This window comes from Stegastes partitus, unplaced genomic scaffold, assembly GCF_000690725.1.
Source record: "Stegastes partitus isolate 25-593 unplaced genomic scaffold, Stegastes_partitus-1.0.2 Scaffold496, whole genome shotgun sequence".
NCBI classification, from domain to species: Eukaryota; Metazoa; Chordata; class Actinopteri; family Pomacentridae; genus Stegastes; species Stegastes partitus.
This window is the reverse complement of record NW_007578227.1, coordinates 104122-126591: the sequence shown is the minus strand read 5'-3', so window position 1 is coordinate 126591 and position 22470 is coordinate 104122. Positions and strand designations below refer to the sequence as shown.

The following is a 22470-nucleotide window of genomic DNA, read 5'->3' as shown; positions in this document are numbered from 1 at the left end:
ATCCCTCGTCCTCCACTTTCCTTCCCCTCCTCCCTGCTCTTAATGTTTAACCTTCAGTGATTGTGTAGAAACTAACAAACTTTTTTAATTTGAATTTTTTTAAATTTAATTTTGATGATAGAAATATTGGAAACCTGTTATATTAATGAATTACCTTGAGTTGACTGTGAACGGACTGCCTCTGGAGATCTCTTTCTGCAGCTTGGGAGCTTCTGCCATCACTGTACTAACAGTTACCACCAGAGAGAGAGAAGAGTGTTGAGTTGTATTTGGTGCAGCTAAAATACTACTGCATTAGTTCCATAGATGAGATTACCACCATCACAGTGGAATGCATTCAGTCTTGCATGTTAGCAGTTTGTCCAGCAGAGGTCAGACCCTACAAATTTTAGTTGAAACCTCAGAGGACACATACAAGACCACTGCATGTGGTAATGATTAAGGATCTCAGTTTCCTTGTTACATGAAAACAATCACCAGATTCCATCCTGTATACTAAGTTTATTAATATAATATGCAAATATGTTTGGATGTGATGAGCCACACCAGATCTTAAAGTTTTATAGTCACCTCAGCTGTTTGCAGCTGGAGCAAATAACACAGTCAGTTTCACCTGCGCTTTGTTCTTCCTGCCAATCAACTAAACAGATAAGTTCCCCGATGTCTTTACATATAAGCCTATTCTGGTTAATAAGAGCATTAACATGACCAGATAACCTCTGAGACTCTGTATCCCCGAGCAGCACTATGCCAGACGCTAAACCTCTGTTGTGTTTATTACAGACCTCTGCAGTTGTGATGTATGACTGTGGTTCAGGCTATAGGCTTAGTTAAGCCACAAGAGGCACAGAGGGCACTATAAATAACCACATAATTAAAGGTGTTGACAGGGAACTGACATTGTGGTTAGGACAGTTTTCCCCTGAGCCCCCCTTTGGTTATAAAAAGCTTCATACAGCGCTACAGCCCTAAAAACGTGTGTATCCATATAAGATGCACTTATGCTAATCAAAAGAGAATTTGTTAACGCTTAATCCTATATAATGCCATACGAGAGTTCTTGTTCTTTTGTTATTGTCTTCTTTTCTTTCAATACATGCAGTGGGGGCAACAAAGAATAAAAAAAGTCTACAGTTTGCTTCTTGTGCTTCAACACATCCTTTTAAAAAAAGAAAAGAAACCATTATTGTAATCCTTATCATTTATTCTAACTCTGATTCCATGATAAATAGAAGTTCATCTTTTACTGTCTCTTTTAATTCTGCTTTTGGCTCTTCTGTCTTTTTAGCTGCAAAATTTTCCACCGTGTTCAGGCAGGTAGTTGCTGACTTGTATTGTAGTATTAGTGGTAATGGCACCACAATATGTTTTCCCCCTTTTTGTTCAGATATTGGTAGTTACAGTTTATTGGTAAATACTAGCTGAAATAATTGTTCTCATATATATTTTTGGCAGCTTGCCTTTCTTGGGTTCTACAGCAGGTCCTTCTGTACAGTGGATTTTTCTGAGCTATCTCCCTGAAAGTAGATGCTTGTGCATTTTTGAAAAAAAAAAAAAATAGCTGTCTCTCTAACCAAATAATGCAGATTTTAACAAAATTTAGAGAAAATTGTCTCATTTCCATCTGCTGCCATTATGTGAATATTGGTTCACTGAGATAAACAGCTGGTGGAACTAATTCTCCAGTCAGCTGCCATTAAACCACTGCAAACAGAGGGTACAATGAGATGATAATTGAAACAGCCAGTCAAACCTTGAACGATGAAAAAGAATGATAGAAATATGGCATTTTTTTGTGAGTTTTAATTATTGCGTTAGAGGTCACAGTTTCATCATTGCTCCTCACAGACTGGTTTTCTTCTGTTACTTTAGATCTTTCCTTTGGCAGATTCTTTGTACATTGAAGTAATGTGCTTCATGTATGTTGTTATTTAATTGGTAAGCCTGTTTTCACTTTGTCGCATTTAACTTTTAGCAACAATCCAAGCTATTCACCTCAGCTAGACATAAAAACTTTTTGTGTGTCATTTTTTAATCACAACTTAGCAAAGTACAGAAAAATCCCTAAAACTAAGAAGTCCTTCTTGTCGGGTTAACCAATAAAAACTCATTTTTAAAAACGATGTATTATTTATTTCCTCAGCCCCAAAACAGCATTTTAAAAAAAAAATTTAAGTCTTGGCAAATTACTGTCTTATATGGGTAAACCTTAAAATGTTTGTTTTGTTTTGGCATATTTAGTTGGTAATTATTGTGGGAACATTTGTTTGGGGGCTGCAAGGTGGTACAGTGGTTAGCACCGTTGCCTCGCAGCAAGAAGGTCGCCAGTTCGCATCCCGGTGAGGACTGTGTGGAGTTTGCATGTTCCTCCCATGCAGTGTGGGTTCTCTTCTCCAGCTTCTTCCTACACAGTCCAGAAACATTGGTGATTCTAAATTGTCCGTAGGTGTGAATGTGAGTGTGCTTGGTTGTCTGTCTCTAAGTGTAGCCCTGTGATAGGCTGGTGACCTGTCCAGGGTGTCCCCTGCCTTCACCCTAAGTCAGCTGGGATAGACTCCAGCTCCCTGTGACCCTTGTGAAGATAAAGCGGTGTATTGGGTAATGGCTGGATGGACATTTGTTTGGGTTGTTCAAAGTTCAAATGCACAACAAACGTGTCAGCAGAGAGATTAAGAGTACAGGTAGGACAGTTACACAGTCAGTTTGCTTTGTCCTCTCATCTAGATAACAATCTACTCATTCAGAAAGTGCAGACATAAGATTTCCTTATGTGCACTGTGTCAGCTACTTGTTTCAGCAGCACAATAAAGTCTCAGAGACCTGGCAAAGCCTCTGAAAAATCATAAGGAACTTGAAGCTAAATTCTTATAACAGACTCATAAGTAGATGTTGGGTATGAGCTTAGGCACATGAAATACATCAGTGCGGACTGTAAAAAAAAAGGTACATGCCAGGAACATGAGTAAAAGATGAACAGAACATGAGGGTGGATCATTTTCTCCAGTCTGCTGCTGCTTTGAGCCAAACCTGTCTCCAGCAGCACCATCCTGACTGCAGGCCGGAGCCACGCCCCCCCTCCAGTGACGTCAGAGAAGGCGTGAATCCCAGCTGCATTTAAACTAGTGAAGAAAAGCTCCGCCGAGTGTCCGCAGCTCTGAGCCGCAGCTTCCCGCACGAACAAAGCCCTCTGCTCGGACCCGCCGGAGAGGTGAGTGGCTGTCAAGAGAGCTGCCGTCCGTCCACAGGTCCACAGGTTAGGACAGAGCTCTGTAAATGGGAAAAGAGAGGAGGAGCTGCGTCGTATTTCTGCGTTTTTGGTTTTGGTTTTTTTGCGCTCAGACAAACCGGCGTGGGGAGAATATAGCAGCATAAAAGTTTCAAACATCTGTCTGTGCTGGACCTGAGCTGAGCTGAGGGCGACACCAGCGACAAGCGGCTTTTTTACTAGTGTTTACTCCAAGTTCACAGCAGTGAGGTGAGTCCAATACATGTCCTGCTAGTTTATCCTCGACCAGCAACATGCTTCTTACTGCTTTTTATGTCACATGTTTTCACTACATACACTTAGCCAAACCAACAGTCTTTCAAAAGTTAACGAATTTTAAGCTAGCAGTAATGGCGCCACAGTGTCGTTCTTCCCTTTAAAAAAAAATGTGTTTGGTAGATAAATAATAAATACTAATTTGGTATTTTAAAGCCAGCTAACTGCCTTGTCAATTTGTAACGACTGTAATAATAATACATTATTTTTAATATTACCAGAAGGAAAGTTATCATGAAGTCACAGTGAAATAACTTGCATGTATTTGTTCTCCTCCTCTTATCAAACATGTTTGATAATTACCTCATTAATTTTAAAGATATGAACATTTTCCTGTATGTTTTTGGCAGCCTGCCTGTCGTTGGTTCTGCAGCGTTGAGAGGGCATCTTTATAATTTGACTGTGGTGGGTTTCTGCAGGGAAACACTTCTGCCACACGAACTTGCCCTTGGTGTTAATTAAAAAGAGAGCAGTTTTAATGAAACAGCACTTCTCTCTCAGGAGAATGAAACTGAATCTGCCTCAGTGTGGCACCAGTCCGACCATCACTCTGCTACTGGAGACTGTGGCTGCCCTCGGTCAGGATTATTTCATAGATTTCAGTCAGCTGAGGTTATTTGTTAATGACACTTAAAATGAAGAGTGTGTTGGGTTTGATGGGGGATCCATGATTTAATCAGAGTATCATATGAAATTAGGTTTCAGCGAAAAGCAAATGGACTCCTCTTCTTGGTTGGTGAAGAGGTTCCACCTCTATCCAAACAGCTTCTTAATTTCTGAGGAAGCAGTCTTCAAGAACCAAAAGGAGAAATCCAGTTGCTTTTTACTGAAGTTTGTAGAATTACCATGACTAGGATCGACACAGGCAAGTGGGTCATAACTTCTGAATAAAACAACAAGTGGTCGTTTAATAAAGTTGTTCATCTCAACATCTAATGGCATCTAATATTCAGTTGTAAATTACTACCAAATGTGAAGGAAGCAAAGTAGACTACCACACATTTACATGCCTCAGTTGGGTTTATCATTTTAAATTATTCGGCTAATACTTCTAACTTCAATTTTCCGGTAATATATAAAACTAAATCTGTGATTTTTTTCAGAATTGACCTGCCATCATCCAAATAAACAACTACACAGTCCTTCATTCTGAACATGCAGACATACTGCTGTAGTTATTTGGTTGATGCACTGAATTGTAAAAAAAAAAACAATTTTACAAGATCACTAATGAAAAGGTGTCACACAGTGGCCTGATACGACCTCTAATTCAGCAGACCTTCAGTCCAGACACAGCCTTGTTGAAGGTATCAGATAGCACATTATACCCTTTTAGCTCTGTCTTTTATACTTATTAAGATACTGCTGTTGTCATGGAGTCTTACAATATTTAGTCATGTCTGTGTGAGACCTCACTATATGAGATACATCAGTTGTTTTGAAAAAAATGAGCTGTTATTAACTGTGTTACCTTTAACTGCATCTCATTCATCAGTGCGTGGAAGTGTGTCTCTTCATTAGCTCCATTTTTTTTATTGACTGCTTCCTCACTTGCAGAAAACAAGTAGCTGCTTTTTTGCCAGCCTTTGTTTGTGTAGCGAGTGTACGAGCATCTAATAAAACGGAACAATTAGAGTAGGTCTATCTCACAGGAGTGGCGTAAAGTTGCAGTGGAGTCAGGCAGTTTGCATCAGCATCACCAGTAAGTCACAGACATTGATCACATCCCAAGTAAATTAAATGTTAGTAATCCACCTGGCTTTTACTCATTCGCCAATAATTGTTGCTTCAATCAGTGGCTTCATTAAAGCCAATCATTTGGTTCTAATAAAAGTGGTATTTTTATTTCGCTGAGCAGACCTTCATTTGGAGTGTGGGAAGGAAGGTAATAAAACACTGCACATGATTTGACGGATGCATGCAGGTTGCTGCTCGCACCATCATTATTTCAACTGTAAACCATGTTACTGAGGTAGGTGGAAGGAGCAAGGCTCTGTAAAAACACGTACTGTTTGCTGCTATCCTGGGGAGAAGCTTTTGGTAAGAAAAAAGAAAGACGGCCACAGACGACTCAGGCAGTTGTGGAGTTGAGAATGACATGATTAGACATGTATATTTGGACAGGTGATTTTGTAAAACCAATGAAGTAAATGAAGGACACTGAGCAGTTCTAAAATCTAAAAGACTTGCAGTCAAAATACTATTCTTTCTTTCGGGAACAAGTTCTAGCGGCAGGAGGACTCTCAAGAGAAGTGTATAGTCACTAACCACACGTTTACATCGCATAATAACATTTGAGTGTATATGATAAAGGAGCGAGAATTATATATATTTTTTCATTGTTTTTCAGGGCAGTACCTTTAATATACAATGTCTGTACTTTTTTTAGTGCACAAAAATACACACTAGAAGTAACCGCATCATACAAATGGAAATTCAGATAATGATGACGTTTTGTCCAAAAAAAACATTTTGTACTTCCCAGCCTTCCCATTCTATGGAACAGGAGGTAGCCATGGCATTATTGATACTTTGTAGAGTCGATTATGAAAATTCTGATTTACGGACAGCTTTAAAAATGCTCCAAATGGCCACACTTAAAGGTATGAGGAAAAGGCTGTTGTAATAGATACGTAACGTAACAGTACTTAATATTGTTAAAGGCAACAGTACACAGAATTTCTGGTTGTTTTCAGTACAGATGAGAAGATTAAAAAGAAATGTTTAAATTAGCAATATTTTAATTTCTTTAAACAAAAAAAAAAAAGAAAGAAAATATTTAAAAGTGTCTCATTGGCCGTAGTTATTATTGTCAATAGGAAAAGGCAGGTTACTCTAAAGTATAAATAAATCAAATGTCCATTTAGACAAGTGCAGTAAATTCAGAATGAACTTAAATCTTTTCAGCCTTAGAACTGCACAACATAATGCTGCCGTTCTCTGTTTTTGACAACACTGAGGACACAGCCATCTTGTTGAAAAAAATGTAGGGACACAGCGAGCAGTGGCTCACTGTGAGCTTCACATGGTGGCCAGTGGATTGTGTGTGAGCAGAGAACACACAGGTTCTGGCTGTAGGAAGGTGTGGACGTACACACACCTCGGACAGTAATTCTTGGAATCGTGGGGTGTACAGCAATCAGCATCCCTGTGCTGAATGGTTCAGGATGAATACATGTACTGTTGACACTCAAACGTGACAGAAATGAAAGCTAAACAGAAGTTCAAACCCTGTTTACTTTCTCAACTTCACACACTGTGTGAAATGAATGTGATTGCCAAATTGTGTTTCAGAAAGTGACTGAAGTTGTGAGACCCATACTCCCAGTTCTATTGGTAGGAACACCGAGTAGAACAACCACTGTTGATCCAACCAGCTTTGTTTATCTTTGATGTATAGGAAGTAATTAAATGTATGAACTGAAGCACTTAGTACTACCTGAAAAATGTATTTAGATTTAGATTTTTGTAGTCATGTGTTAGCAGCATGTTAAAGTCTATCTGGTCAGCCTGGAGTTATTATAATATTAGGTACGGTATTTATTTCTGATAAAAAAAAATATGCTTGTTGAAGTATGAAGTAGTATGAAATGGCAACACTTCCTTAACATGCAAGTCATCAAGTCACATGTTCAATTACAAAAGTGATACTTCCAGGCATTTATGTAGAAAATGATCTCATAGAGTTAATCCAGCTTGGTCTTTGTGTACACGATCCACAAATCTGACATTACTTTGTTCTTGCATTTGCACAGAGGAGGAATTACCTTTGTTCTGCACTGGAGCATTAGCACACACCTCGACAGCATCAAACAGCTGTTTGATGACAGCAAAGTCCCACAGTCAGAAATCTGACCATCAGTTGAAGAGATGAAGGGGCTGACAGTGGCAGAAGTGTATTATTTCTTTCTTTTGTTAGCATTCTTAAGGTTGTATTAATATGTTTTCAGATTTCTTAACATGAGTGGATTCGGCATGGCCAAGTGCAATGCAGGGAGGAATAACAGATTTAGGTTCTGTCTACATATCCAGCAATGTACGGTACTGTACTATATATTGTGGTCTTGAAGGATTTTTACCTAGCACAGTCGAAATGAACAGAACTGTGCTTTCCAGTCTCTAGACAGCCTTGAATATCGAATATAGAGCTTGAAATACCAATATCACTGCATCCACTGCCTGAGACTGATGAGACATTTGTGTTGCAGGAGATGATTAAAATCAGGATTTGCATTTTAATTGGATAAGAATTGTGTTATAGAGCTAGCTGGCAGCTGTCTTGAATCTTCCTGAATTATCACAGGTGTTTGTGTGATGATTACATTGGTTGCTTCTTTGCACTGAGTTTCACGTGTGGAATGTTTAGCTTGTACTGAGATTAAAGACATTTTTGAGGTTTAACTATTAACCTGCCAGTTGTGTTTTCTTTTAAAGGATTTAAAAGGGCTCATTAACTGAAGACCCTGATCCTCTTTGGTTGAACCTTGACTGCTGTTTTTTTCCTCTGAACATGACACGATACAGTATGTCTAAGCATGAGGCGGTCAGAGTGGTTCTACCAGCAACCAGCTTCAAAATATCCCGAGGAAATGTTTTTATTCATCTACTATAGAGGACTGTGATCCTTCAAAGTGAATGACAAAAGAAGAGACAAACTGCAAGGTTGAAGAAGCCATCACATTAGCGCATGAGCTGTTTGTTCCATCCAGAAATTGCTCTCACTTTATTTCATGGAGGTGGGAGCTGTTATACTATGCAGCCTCGGCCCACTAATTGATTTCACGGCTGGTGATGTGCCGCCCAAAGGAATCTGGCACTGAAGGCAGGAAGTAGAACAGGAAGAAAGACATTCAGGCACATGGCCACATAAAATGTCCCGCGCTCTTAGTACAAATTTAGTCAAGTATTATAATAATGATGTATAATAACCACTTGCATTCACATTAATGGCAGGGTGAAGTCAGAAGTTGAGCTTCAAGATAAATTCAGTAATATGAATCGTTCACTTGTTGACTTTGGGTCAGTTCAGCCACAGTGGTGCTGTATTTTATTAGTGCTTCCAACAAAAAATGTGCCGCTCTTTAGAAAAAAATACCCTGATGGTAGTGTCGTGTTTAGTGCAGCTTCATATACAAACTGATGTGATTTGTCAGAAACAAAAATCAAACATTAATGAAATATTCTGAAAATGAATTACATAATGGTATAAATATATAGTATTGACATACTGTATAGTGGAGAATCCCTTCAGGTCGTTTGTTAATAAACACATTGTTTGGTTTCTGAGTTAGCTTAGCTTAGCACAAAGACTGTAAACAAGCAGAAACAGCTAGCCTGGCTCTATCTAACGTTGACAGCACCCAAAATTTAGACAGATGTTGGAGTGTTTTGAAGGGCAGGGGTTGTTTCTTACCCCAGTGCTGTTAACTTCTCTGAGTCGTGTTGCAAGCATGGGGTTAGAAGGCAGTGAGCAGAGGCTCCAGGGCGTTATTGAATCTTGTCGAACTGTCTAACACTTTTGTTCAAATTTCAAAAGTCGTGCAACCAAACTTATAATTTTTGTTCACTGCTTTCACAGCAGTTTTCATCTAATGCATTTAAGTAGAGCTATCCCACACTGTATCAAACTATATTCTTACTGCTATTGATGAAGTGTCTATGTTACATCGTTGCATCGTTTTATTGCCCAGGTCTAGCTTCATATTTACTATATAAACACAAGAGTAATACTGAGCCTCTCATCTGATGCATAACTGTTCATTTAGAATACCAGGTGATACATGCAGGTGATACTAACACCAATACTGAAGCATTGTTTATGTTTTACAAGTCATACTTGTTGGTAAGAAACAGAAAAACTCAAGACAGATGTTGGCAGTAGTGAATGTATCATCATTCCTCTATGTCAATCTGAACTTTAGGATTAGGAAGATTTATATCTGGTGTGATGGTCTCTCTGTGGTTGGATTGTTGACCCTGGCCATCCGCTGGTGTCTGAGCTGCCCTCCTAAAGGCTTTAGTCCCCCCCAAAAAAGGGCTCCTGTCACAGTTGTTTCCTTTAAAAACACCTTCATGGCCTGACACACAGAACCACAACTGTTTAGATGAACACAGGGTTCATCCTGCAGTATTTTGCCGTATATATTTCACAGTAGTTTGGTAATGTAAGCAAGATAGTGTAAGTGACATTCTCGCTGTCCATCACTGATACACCAAGCTGTGTTCTTATTTAGCTTAATCCATCCAAGAAACATGGATCCAAATGTTATTCTGCAGATACCAATTGCAATACCAAATTCAGGGAATATTGTTCTGACAGAAGTGATCTCTTGTTTTAAAAGTAAACTACTGCACACAACTTATACACGTATACACAACATGACCATGAAAATGCATCAACCCTAGTTTGTTATCATAACTAGACCTTGACCAGTCCAGAGACTTTCATAGTGACCCTGATAAAAAACTGTTTTTAATTTTGATTAGAGACATCTGGACATTATCTACTAGATACAGCTGCTATCTGCATCAGTATTTATTCGGTTAGTTTATTGCTGGAAATATTTATGCTACACGATGAAGCAGTTTATGAAGACAATATGCTACAATTTGGACAAGAGCAAGAAAAAAACAGAATAAATTTGACACTGAGAGACGAAAACATGCTTTGAGACTGAATCAACTTGTGTTCTAGCTTGAAGCAAATTGAGATGAAACAGTTGTTGGTTAGATTAGTCTAACTATCAACTTTCAGCTGCCCTTTTTATTTTTTTTCGTGAATCCCTACTGTACCTTGTGGCCCACAATCCAGCTTTTTACATTGTCCTTCCATCTACTCATAAAATTACCAGATTGATTTCAATGGACATGGAGTGTGTTTACATTTGATTATGAGCAGGCTGTGTGCATGTGAACATCGTGTCCTGGCTATCTTTGTTTTGAAAAACCCCAAAGTGCAAGGTGGAATATGTGGATGAAAACTAGGAATCTGCAGCATGTAAACATTTTATCAAGGTTTCTTACCACTGTCTGTCATGTGGACAGGTGTTTCCCTAGTATGAGTTAGTTAGGAGTTAGTTGGAAGTATGGTGATGATTATTTACACACTGACTCAAAGCAAACCTGTAATGTAGAGGGTACATTTTATGGTTGTTGTGTCTTCCATTACTGCAGGTCAAAGGACAAAGACAAATCAAATGTTGCACTAAGGTGACTCTGTTGGTTCAGAAATTACTGAAAGTGGCTGAGATGCCAAAACAAAGATACCCCTGAATGCACACATCTTACTGTAAGATCTGTTAGTCAGTGCTTCAGACACAAATTCTGATGATTACAACTTAGATTCGTAAAGTTATGCTTGTGTGAATATAAGCATCCCATTTGTGCTTTACTGTGTTTCATGTATTGTCTTTGGTTTGTGCTATCATTAATACAATCGCACTATTTACAGCATGTTAAAAACAAATGTCTAACGGTATTATGAACAACAGAATTGACATGGATTCACACATTTAATTTTAAGAGTTTCAATTGTGGATTAAATAAATAGGTTCATTTTTCATTCAAAGGATCAGCTCATTCATGAATGAACCATCACTAATAAGGTTTGGTCCCACTGCATGAGGCTGTTTGTGGTTTTAATGTAGCCTTGGGCTTCTTAACATGGTGTTCCTGTGGCTGATTAGAGCCAGGTGTCTACTCTAGAAAATGAGGGTATTGAGGGCAGCCTGTTTCACTGCAGAGGACCAGCTGCTGCAATCTCAAATAATCTTGTGGGAAGGCTAGTCGTAAAGCTAAACATGCCCTTGCTGAAATTAGACGCTCTAGAGGACAAATTGTGCTGCTGTTGCTCATTTGGAAAATGAAATCTAGCCCTGCAATTATTTTATGTTGTTGTTGGCGCTAATTATAAATCATGGAAGCGGCTGAAAAGGCAGTGTTGCTGACTCATTGCTGAGTAGCACACACTGCTATGGCTGTACTCAAAAGCAATATTATTCCCAGCTGTGCATGAAATCAGTTGAGTTTTGTAATGGAAAAATGAGAGCAGGAGGAATACAGTAAATGTTGCTTGATGGTACATGTGTAGCATTGTTTCCAACAATAGCTGCAGCAGCTTCACTTTCCATCTTTTACATGTTTCAACTGTTCTGCAGGAGTTTTGTTTCTATTATGTTTGAAAGAAGTGCTGAAGAAATGAACAGCTGAATAAAATAAACGACATTTCCAGAAAATGTTGGCCTTTGCATCCAGTCAGAACAGTTGTTGGACCAAATGCTGCACAGACTCAAAGACCCTTCTCATGGGAAATATTATCAAGTTAAAATGAGAGTTATTTGTAAACCCAGAAGACTGTGTGTGGTTTTTCCTTTTTCTTTTTTTGAGCTGGACTCCAATTTGAACTTGTTCGGTGTAAAACAGCATCTCTGTCCTGTGAGCATGCTGGTGTATGTGTGTGTGTGTTTTCCTGTTGGGGTTTCACATTCCAGTACCCCCACAAGCAAATAGCCCTAAGCTTTTTACCAGGAAGTTCCAAAACCAATTGATTGGATCTGGTGCCAAGAGCCACATTTGGGAAGACGAGGCCGTGTTCCCGTCTCATGTTCTTCTCTTTACGTTCTCAGTCAATGTACAGCATGCAAAGGATTTAGTGAGGATAAGACGTTGGCTTAAGCTTCCTTCTAAAGTGTTCCCTGAAAGGAGCTTTTTCATGTGGGTGTTGCCACACTGACAAACGGCACAGTCAGAGTCTTGGATTTACCCATCATGACTACTACCTTGGACATTTAAGGTAGTGGGTAGGGTAGAGAACTCATTTAAGATATGCATCGAGGAAAACGTGTGATCCCAGCTTTTCAAGTGACAAGACTTGCTGCTTTGTTCTATTTTATGTTGCTGTAAACTGAATATCTGCTGTTCAGAAAAAAAACACAACTGGAGAAAAAATAAGCTTGTATTCTGGGAATTTATGATAAAAACTTTACTTTTTTTTTTTTTTTAAGTTTTCATAGCATAAACGATAATTAAGTGTATTGGGCTGCTCCACATCAGGATATTCAGAGTCCACCTAAGGCCAATGCACTGAGGTATGATCTTGGCATTAAATGAAATGAAACTGATGTGAAAAGATTAGTTTTTCACCCAGTCACAAATATGAAAATCCTAATCCATCACGAACTGTCTCTCTTGACAGCTGGATGGCTGTGCAAAAAAAGGTTGTGCAAAGTCTGCTTTAAGACTAGTTTAGCCAACTTCACGAGCAAGAGCACTGGAGCAGAGAGCAGAGGTGTCTCTCCGCTCAGTGTTTCAATTAATTCTGAATGAAGACTGGCTTTGTTAAAGTTAACAGACTGCTGCTGTCACTGAACTGAAGATCATTTGCGTTATAGCCCTAAAAAAAATAAATCCTTCATAAATTAATAAAAGAATAATGGATTTTGAGTTTACATCACTTTATGCCAATAACAACAATTGACCCTAATTTAGTCAAACCAAGACAGATGACTTGGCAGGTTTTACTAGGTTAAGGAATAAAGAAATAAATACAGTATCAGGTGAGCAATAATATTATTTACAGCATATAGCCGCGATGCTTGATGGTATCAGCTCCAGTATTATTGGAAAATAAAGGCTTTAGAACAGGCAGATTACACTTGTCAGACCAAAAATGGAGAATTTTGTCAAAAAAAATAAATAAATGTGACTGGTTTTCATGTAAGTTGAAGTAGTTTTTTTTTTATCTTGCCCAGTGATTGGTTGTGATTAAAAGTGTTGTATTTTAGGTGGAGCAAAAATGCACACGTATTGGCATCACAAATTGGCCCAAATTATTTTGAAAATATTTGCATTGCTATTTTTAAGATGAATACTTTTTTTTTGTTGTTGTTATTGTTGTTTTTTTTAGTTTTTATCAACTGATAGTTAAACAAACGTTTTTTGCTGAGGATCCCATAAATTAGTTTTTTCTTTTTAGGTTGTGAACTTTCTAATGGAGACTTTGTTACGGCTTCGGCTTGTCTGTCAACATTTAATTAAAAAAAAAAGGCTATTAAGATAGCACTTAATGTAGGATATAATGAGCATACTAATATGTAGTTTTACAAAACAACTACTTTGGAATTTATTGATTAAATTAGATTTAGGACTGTGCAAATAGTGTTCAAAGTGAGCAACAAGTTGCTCTCTGATAACATACAACAGCTGCTCACAAGCAACATTGAAAACAATGAATGAAGAGGAAATTTTAATTTGAAAAAACTATTTGCTCGTACCACCATGAAGAGTAGATGTTTATCAGTTTGTGTAAACTTATGGAACAGTCTGGACAACAATCTCAAAATGAGTATAAAACATTTTAGGAAAACACACATTAAAAAGACTGCTTGAATAATATAATGTGCAACAGTAAATGTGTTGTTGCAGTTTCAAGAAGTATAGGGTTTAGTACAAACAGGAAACGGTACGATATGAGAGGTACAGGCATATAGTGAAAAGCTAATAAGTTGAACTTCATCCTACTCTTTTTCTAACCTTAGTTTTAGATTCTGGATTTAGTTTGTTTGCTTTGTTTTTCATTTTTTATGTTTTTTTGTCTCTTTTGCCTGTATGATAATGTGGCATGTCGGAAATAAATCAAATAATTTTAAAAAATACATTAAATACAAACATGTACATGCTGAATCTTTTTTTTTGTCACTGTCCCTCCTCAATCATTTGTTAGTGACCAGTGCTCCCTTTTGCTTTGCCTTTTGCCCTGTCTTCAGGTTGCTATGGTGAACAGCAGGGTGGAGGCGCCCACAGTGGCAGTGATGGGCAGCGGCGGAGGGACAGCGGGCAGGTCATGTGCAGGATGTGGAGGTCGAATCTCAGACCGCTTCCTGCTCTTCTCCATGGAGCGATACTGGCACACACGGTGCCTCAAGTGCTCCTGCTGCCACGCTCAGCTGGGCGAGTACAGCAGCACCTGCTACAGTAAAGGTGGCATGATCCTCTGCAAGAACGACTACATCAGGTGAGCCCCGCTGATGGACTGGCCAGATGGTTTGGCCTTTTTTCTTCAAGACTGTGCCACAGTACACAAAATGTCCACTAACATAAAATCAAGTTTTTGAGAAATCAGTGTTTAAATCTTCATTGGAAACGCTTTTCTTTCTGTTTACTCACTCCATAAGATTGTTAGCAAACCACAAATTACAAACCATGTTTTACTCCTTTTCTTTGTGATGACACTGACTGGCATTTGTCACTGATTGTTACCACAGAAATGGGACTCTCAGTTTAGACTTGTTCTGCAGGCAGGGTTGCTACCTGTTTAACTCTAAAGTAAGGTATGCTTCAATTTTGTGAAAATGCCTAATATGCAACAGACAGAGCAAAATGAAAACTGCCGGCACCTTAATTTGCACGAGGTAAATTGTAAACAGGAACTGCTCAAATATAAGGCCTAAGGGAGGGATCGCTACAGCTTAAGCACAACAGGCACCAAGCTGTACGGTAGTAACTCAGGCAATCAGTATTCTAGAAAAACCTTTATACACCCTCACTCTCAAAACATAAAAAAACTGTTTAGCCTTAAGTCATTACCACATTTCCACATCAAAGCATCCTTGCAGGATGTAATTATTCTGCCTGTTCCTATTAAATCTACTCATACTGTACATTGCAAATGCACAAGTTATGTTTAGTCTGGTAGCATTTGTCATTTGTGATTTATTTGGCCTGGTGAAATTCACTTTTGTCAGTCTGACAAGAACAAACTGAGCAGAGATAGAACCAAAAATTAATTAATCAGAGGAAGAGGGGCTCATGTATGAAAGCAAACGATGATAGTTGTGTTAAAAAGGCTATAGAACACAAACATATGTGTGCGTGAGCTAGCGTCAGTGTGTCATTGGAAGTGTGTGAGGCGGAATGGTGTAAAACAGATGGAGATTTCGTGGATGCCCACATCTCTGAGGGCAAACAGAGGGCTGGAAGTGGAAAGCCACAGCTCAAGGCCTGCTGAGGAGGAGCTGAGACACAGCAGACTTTGTGTATCAGGCCAGTAATAATACAGTGGCTTTTAGGACTTCTCTCATAAAATAAATAAAGCTCTTACTGTACACTCAAATTACACCACGATCTGCAATGAGATACACTGTATAGTCATGAGAGGCCGGTGTGTATTAAAGAAATTCCACATTTAGTCCACCAATAAACTGCGTCAGCAATACAGGTGTTTATTCAGGTGCATATCAGAATTCCCCAGATTAATAGTAATGGCATTACATTGGTGTAATTTCAAATTAGAAGTTGAATGATTTAGGTCCCTACATCCTTGTGACTAGCTCTTAGATGAAGCTCCCTCAAACAGAAAACAGCACATGTTCTCACCCAATGAGTGGTTGGCCCCTGTGTGGTCTGGATGTGACTGCATCCAGCTCCTGTTACTGCTTTTAGAGTGACGACCTGCTGCCCATCTAGGCAGTGTGCCAGTGTTTAGCTGATGCTCCACTCCGCAATCTTAAGTCTCCCGTCCATCGCAGTTTAAAAGTTCACTGGAAGAGTTTGAGAAGGGGCGCATTTTTAACATGTGTTCCTCAGGAGCTACATTTTCACTTTTGTCAGAGCTGTTCAGTGGACTTTCTGTACCATGTTTCCTGTGTACCTTCGTAAAGCATACTCATGGGAACAACACAGAAAACAATTTCTAATACAGCTTCAATCTATATCTTTTAATACATTAATCATTAAAGAAAAAAAGTGACTCTCATGTGTTAGTGTTTGCTGATACACTGGTTCAAACTTGCGTTAAGCCCACAAAGAGGTCTTCTATTTGTTTCCTTATTCAGCCTGAAACCAGCTGAACAAACCTCTGATTTAAATTAAATGTGCTCCAAATTGGTACATTCTGAACTTCCAATGTCCACTTCACTTAAGAATTACAGCAGCCTAAGGTTTCTCATTTGGCAGTCATTTGTTCCGTTCTGTGGCAGGGACGTGAATAAAGAGCTCACAACTTTGTATAAGGGCCTACAGTCGAATTTTGGTGGACTGACTAGCTGGTGGAAAAACCTCTGCTGCCTGTGCACTGCTCTCACAGCCACAGGCACAACCTCGAACATGATGAAAACAGATTACATGTTTGGATTTTGTTTGGTTGACTAGTGTCCAGTGTGTGTGTTGCTCATGTTAAAGGACCCTTCTCTATGGCTGTGTAGGATCTGTCACATTCTGCACAGACAGGAAACCCATGTCTCCGCAATGAGCTGAGGTGGACTAAGGAGTGCTTACCTAAGCCCTGGTTAGAGGTTGGGTCCCCTGATTCTCATCCTTCGTATCGCTAAAGCAGGATGAGTTGTAACTGAGACTGGGGAGGAGTTTGTGTGTGAGTGTGGGTTAATTAAGGAGGATAGCGATCCTCTCAGGCGCTCTCATTAAATGACTGTTTGGATTAAGATAAAAAAAAAAAAAATCATTACTCTCTCTGTGCAGTCATTGAAAGAGAGAGAATAGGACAGAGAGAGAAGCCAGACTGGTCAAGTAAGTGTCACAGGGATTCACAAGACGTTGTAATGATGACAGTGGCTTTCTACTAAAAGTTCAACCTGCTGCAGTTCAGGTGCTGACATTCTATCAGTATTAGACAGATAAGGACTGACTGCTGCTGTGTGCCGCCGTGTTCAAAGAAACCAAAGCTGACGCCTTCTGTTTGGACTTTGTATTAGCATTTGGTAAAGCTCTTTAATTGGGGCTCTTAATACAGAGTTGTGCTGTTTTACAAACTGTATGTACTGTAGATACAGTATGTTGTTTTTAAAGCAACCAGAAATGCATAACAAATCAAATTAGAGTTAAATATAGAGGGTTTTTTTGTTTTTTGTTTTTTGCCAAAATGGTCAGACTTGCACTTAGATACAAATCTCAAGGGCCAAGTAAATAATGGTGGTCTCAAGGTGCCACTCAACAAATCATCATGCCTGGGATGGTAGTGGCATTAAATATAAACCCCGACAGACAGCAGTGAAGGTAACAGACTGATCATACAGACATGAAGTTTTTGTTTATGCTGAAGTAGTATCAGTTTATCTATTTCACTCTTGCGCGTACACTTAAGGCAGAGAATGACATGTTCAGACTGGAAACAGCACTATGTTAGAACGACACAAGGCTCTGTGCAAAGGTTGGCTTGTTATTTTAGGTACCCGGGAAATATCCAGGGAGCCTGGTTATAATAACAGATCCAAGAGTTTAAGGGCTTATCAGATGCCAGAAAAGTGCACAGAAGTATATGCTTCACAGACAGAATTTTACAACTCAGGGTATCCAAGATACGATTCTATGTTATGTTAATGCTGATGTTGTGGTTGTAAAACAGTTGAAGTGACAGACTTGTGCCATGGTTTTATCTGCAGACTGTTTGGACACAGTGGAGCCTGCAGTGCTTGTGGACAGTCCATACCTGCCAGTGAGATGGTGATGCGTGCTCAAGGCAGTGTTTACCACCTTAAGGTGAGAATGTAATCATGGCACTCTGACATTGACGTTCCTTCATCATTATGGTGCTATTAGTGTGCTCATTTTGATCTTGGCTGAAAATCTAAAATAACAAATTACTTTTTCCTCCAGTGTTTCACCTGTGCGACCTGTAGGAACCGCCTCGTCCCAGGTGATCGCTTCCACTACATCAATGGGACTATCTTCTGTGAACATGACCGGCCAGGAGGAGGCCTGCTCAGTGGACATTCTGCTCCACTGCAGGCCAACAACATTATGCCTGACCAGAAGGTGAGAGGCCATTTTATGCTGATACACCCTTTCTTATCCTCCTTTTATACTAAACACAAAAAGAAAAACAAGGCCATAGTGTTTCCCTCACCAAATTAATGTATCGTTGTTCTCTTTATTAATGGAGGAAATAAGGAAGATGAATGTATAATCAACATACCATGTCAGAGATGATGTTTGGATTAGAGACTTTACTCTGACTCTGTTCCTGTGTTACTGTCTCTAACTTTGTGACACTGACTGTCTCTGTGACTAGGGACTCCGTTACTCTGCATATGACTGTGACTGTATTACTCTGTGATTCTGACTCTTTCACTCTGACTCCATGTTCATCTATGAGCGAGTGACTGACTGACTCAAACTTTGACTTAAGCCCCTGCACTCCTTTCTGTTATTGTGATGGCAGTTTAATATGTCAGCGTCATGTCTGAATGCACACCTCGGTCATGCTTCTGTAACAACTGCACCAGCAATGTTCCTAGGTCTGACCTACTAATACTTTTATATCACTTTCAACGTGGCACAAGTTGTTTATTGTGATAGATTTTTTAGGTATATTGCCCTGTTGTAGTAAAAGCTTCATACCTACAGACAGATTATCCATAAAAACTTGATCGCTCCGCTCTCACCCATGTGGAGAGTTCTAATTCATGTCTCTGAACCAGAAACGTTAGAAAATAGAATACATATTGTCTCTGGTTACCAAGATTTCACAGCGCCATGACATAGAAAACACTCATTTGCTGTTGTAATTTGAAACAAGCTGTAGAAAGGTATATGAGGCCTTTTTCACAGCCGGCGTCTTGACTTGTCACACAAAGAAAAGCTCAGGTGTTACTAATACCATTAGCAATGGCTCTGTTCTACTCAAGTGGCCACCAAAACTATAACAGTGTCACAGTGAGCCAGCATGAACAATAGCAGTGCCCTGAAACTGATGCAGCTACATGGAATTCAGCCATCATTAGCCCATCATTCACACTTGAACATGTACTATTAAAACATGTCAAAATGTCTTCCATGAAAAAAGTAATCATTCTAAGTAATTCTCTAAAATGTGGCAGATATCTGCCCAAGACAGTACAGTTGGAATTTGTGTAATTTAATGTCGATGTTTCAGAATGTCAACGTGTCTTATTTCCTAACCAGCTCTCTTCTTTGTTTACAGGTCTGCTGAGGAAGCAGATGGAAAACCAAATGTGTGCCTTCTCCCCCACTTTTCTCCTGTCTCATCCTCACCTTCCTCCCCTAGCTGTAAGTCCTGCCATTGGTTGACCTTCCTCTATTCTGATGGACTGTCACTCCACAGTGTGGATACATTCACTCCTGCTACTGGTTTAGATTTTATCTTCCCAACTGAAACTGGCTCTTTGACAGGACTTTGAGGAGTAAAATTTGGACAAGTCCAGTGCTCTGTTGGAGGGATGAGGATGCTGAGACTGTTTGAATCAATTCATACAGTAGACTGCTATCTCTTGTGAACTGTGGCAATATTACAGATCAGGATTGGTGTGGCTGAACAAGGAACACTGTCATGGAATTATCTCATTTATGCGACTCCATTGGAATGATCTGTTGTCTTCACCCAGCCAGCTACTCACAGTGGACCTTGAATGAGGAGGGAACACCAAAAGCAAGGTGACTCCTCCGGGACATGAGCTGTGTTTCAAAAAACACACAGACTCCACATTTGCTTTGACTGTTTTTTGGTTTGAGTAAAAATTGTATGGAGTTCTTTTGTTGATTTTAGCTCCTAAGAGTTTCCTTCCACACTATGAGACAACTGAACAAGATCAAATCTGTATGGATACTTAAAGATTATTACTCTGTGTAATTCTCTGTGAAATATTCAAACATGTTTGTTAGTGGGAAAGGGGAAGTGATAGCTGCCTTGTGGTGGTAGTGTTTTCTATCACAGACGGATGAGGATTGAATTCTCCACACGAAATCTGACAACATGAAGGAACACACTTTTTTTTTCCTGCTTTATGAACTATATACTACATTCTCCAAAAGTGGCCGGACACTTATTTACCTCTGTGGCAGAGACAACCATGCCTTTATCAAAGACAGCCCTTTATTTTTAATTACCCCAGTTCTCCAGATAAGCTCAACACTTCCTCTGTATTTGTTTTGTCTTGATAAATTCATGATTGTGTCCATTTCTACAGCACACACTGCATCAGTAGAACAAGCACTGGATGGATTGAATTTGGTTGAAACATTCATATCCTCAGAGGATGAAGTATGTTGACTTTAGGTTCCTCTTTACTCATTGAAGAATTTGCAGAAAATAACATATTGGGATTCAATTTGCCATAGAATTTTCTAAAGTCAAGCTTCAGTTTAATACTCACTGTCATAGATTGAAAACATATGATGGAGCATTACCACTTGAGTCATCATCAAATGTGTGACTGTCACAATAAGGATGGCATGAATTTCTAAAACCATTGAAAGAACAGTTTCATATTCAATTCAATTCAATTCAATTTTATTTGTATAGCGCATATTTACAACAGCAAGTCATCTCATAGCGCTTCACAAAGGCAGAAACAGAAACACCCAACAATCCAAAACATTTGGATTCCCTATAAGCTTTAGCAGTCCGCATTTGTGGTCTGCAGAATGTACAAGTTGTAGCTATTAAATAACAAGACTGGGCTTATGTCTATTGAACCACAGCTAGCAGCCTGAATGGGTAGCAATAGCCAACCCTTGCAAGTTTAATTCTGCTTGATTTAAACAAAATTGAATTACATCATAAGTCTCATTATTTAAAAGCTACAGCTCATATATCCTGAATTGCAGCCCTTGTGATTTGCTAATTGCCAAGTTTCAAATTGCAGTTTTGAATTAAAATCAAATCATTGTTCAGCCCTACTCTATACTTAGTTGTTGTTGTTGTTTTTTTTAACAAATACCTGCAAAAGTTCCTTTGAGTGCTGGTTAGCACCAAGTGTTGACAAGCTACAACAAAATGGTGGATGAGATAAACTCCTCAAATGTTAGGAAAAATGCAGTTAGTAATGGGGTTGCTAAAAATTGGTCCAGCAAGGCAGAAAACACGAGCAGTCAATCAGACAGGCTGAAAACAAAAATGAAGGCAAAATGTTTAGATTTTCACCTGATGTTCTTCACTCAGGCCCTTGGCTGTGCAATCAGGGTTTATCTGAGACATAAGGAGTTTGCTTACTTTCACTTTTACCTCTGAATAAGTGGTTTAGACAATAAACTGCGAGAGTATAATGTTATAACGACTAATAGAGAGCTTGTCGTAAACCATACTTTTATTTTTAAGCTTTCCAGCTGCATCTATATTTACAGTTACTTCATCACTGCACAGAAACTATAGTTTCGCAGTGAGCAGCTACTAGCAGCTCTTTTCAATATAAAACATTTATATGAAACATGTTCAACACTAACTTTGGGACTTTGCTTTAGTTAAACTGCTCTGGTTCTAACTGCTTCTACACAAACTGAACAACCATTCCTGTCTTTGGTAGGAACACAGCTACTACAGGGCAAAGAACATCAGTGCTGTCCTTCCCTCTCTTTCTTTTATTGTTAACCATGATGTACTTTCAGCTGCTTCCAGACATCATGGACACATTCAGGCTTCATACGTTGATTGTAATTGTGTTTGGAAAGATTATTCTAAAAGAGATTTAGCACCAGTGACTCATACTGTACACTCTAAATGTTTATTACAGCAGTGTTCAAGTTTTTACTCTTTCAACAGATCTGTTATGAAGGAAGACTGGGATGATGTGTTTTAATGCACTAATATGTGTTGTGTGTTACAGTGTTTGAATCATGTTTTCTGTGTTGGTTTTATTTTAATCTGAGTCTGAGTTTTATTGCTCCAAACTTTGTATGGAAAGAAAATAAGTCCTCTCAGGACTAATTTAGCCATTCATCTGTGTCTCACATGTGATGAGTGTGTGATTGTGATGAGCACGATTGGGCTAAAGCTACAGTAAGCATGTGGCAAAGAGCTAGAGATAGCTGCTTCAGACTAAGGGGTAAGTAAGAAACGCTTGTGGTTCTCAGACAAACATGGCTGATTACCCACAGGAATGGGATTTCAAAGGCCTGAGCCTAGGCCATTACAGAAGCAATTAAAGTGGGATGCGCTGGAGGCCGACATGGGCTTTAGCTGC

At 39.1% G+C, this 22470-nt stretch overlaps 1 protein-coding gene across 2 annotated transcripts; it reads left to right on the top strand.

The window, feature by feature from the left end:
* The first annotated feature begins 3139 nt into the window (after nt 1-3139).
* LOC103361298 (LIM domain transcription factor LMO4.1-like) lies at nt 3140-20777 on the top strand. 2 transcript variants are annotated; one of them, XM_008287341.1, is made up of 5 exons: nt 3140-3208; nt 14305-14552; nt 17935-18031; nt 18149-18307; nt 19476-20777. In XM_008287341.1, exons 2-5 carry the CDS (start codon nt 14311-14313, stop codon nt 19482-19484), a joined length of 507 nt encoding a protein of 168 aa, XP_008285563.1. In that variant the 5' UTR covers nt 3140-3208; nt 14305-14310; the 3' UTR covers nt 19485-20777. The 2 variants fall into 2 exon arrangements, with proteins under 2 accessions (XP_008285563.1, XP_008285562.1); XM_008287340.1 differs by having other exon boundaries at nt 3185-3475.
* The last annotated feature ends 1693 nt before the right edge of the window (nt 20778-22470 follow it).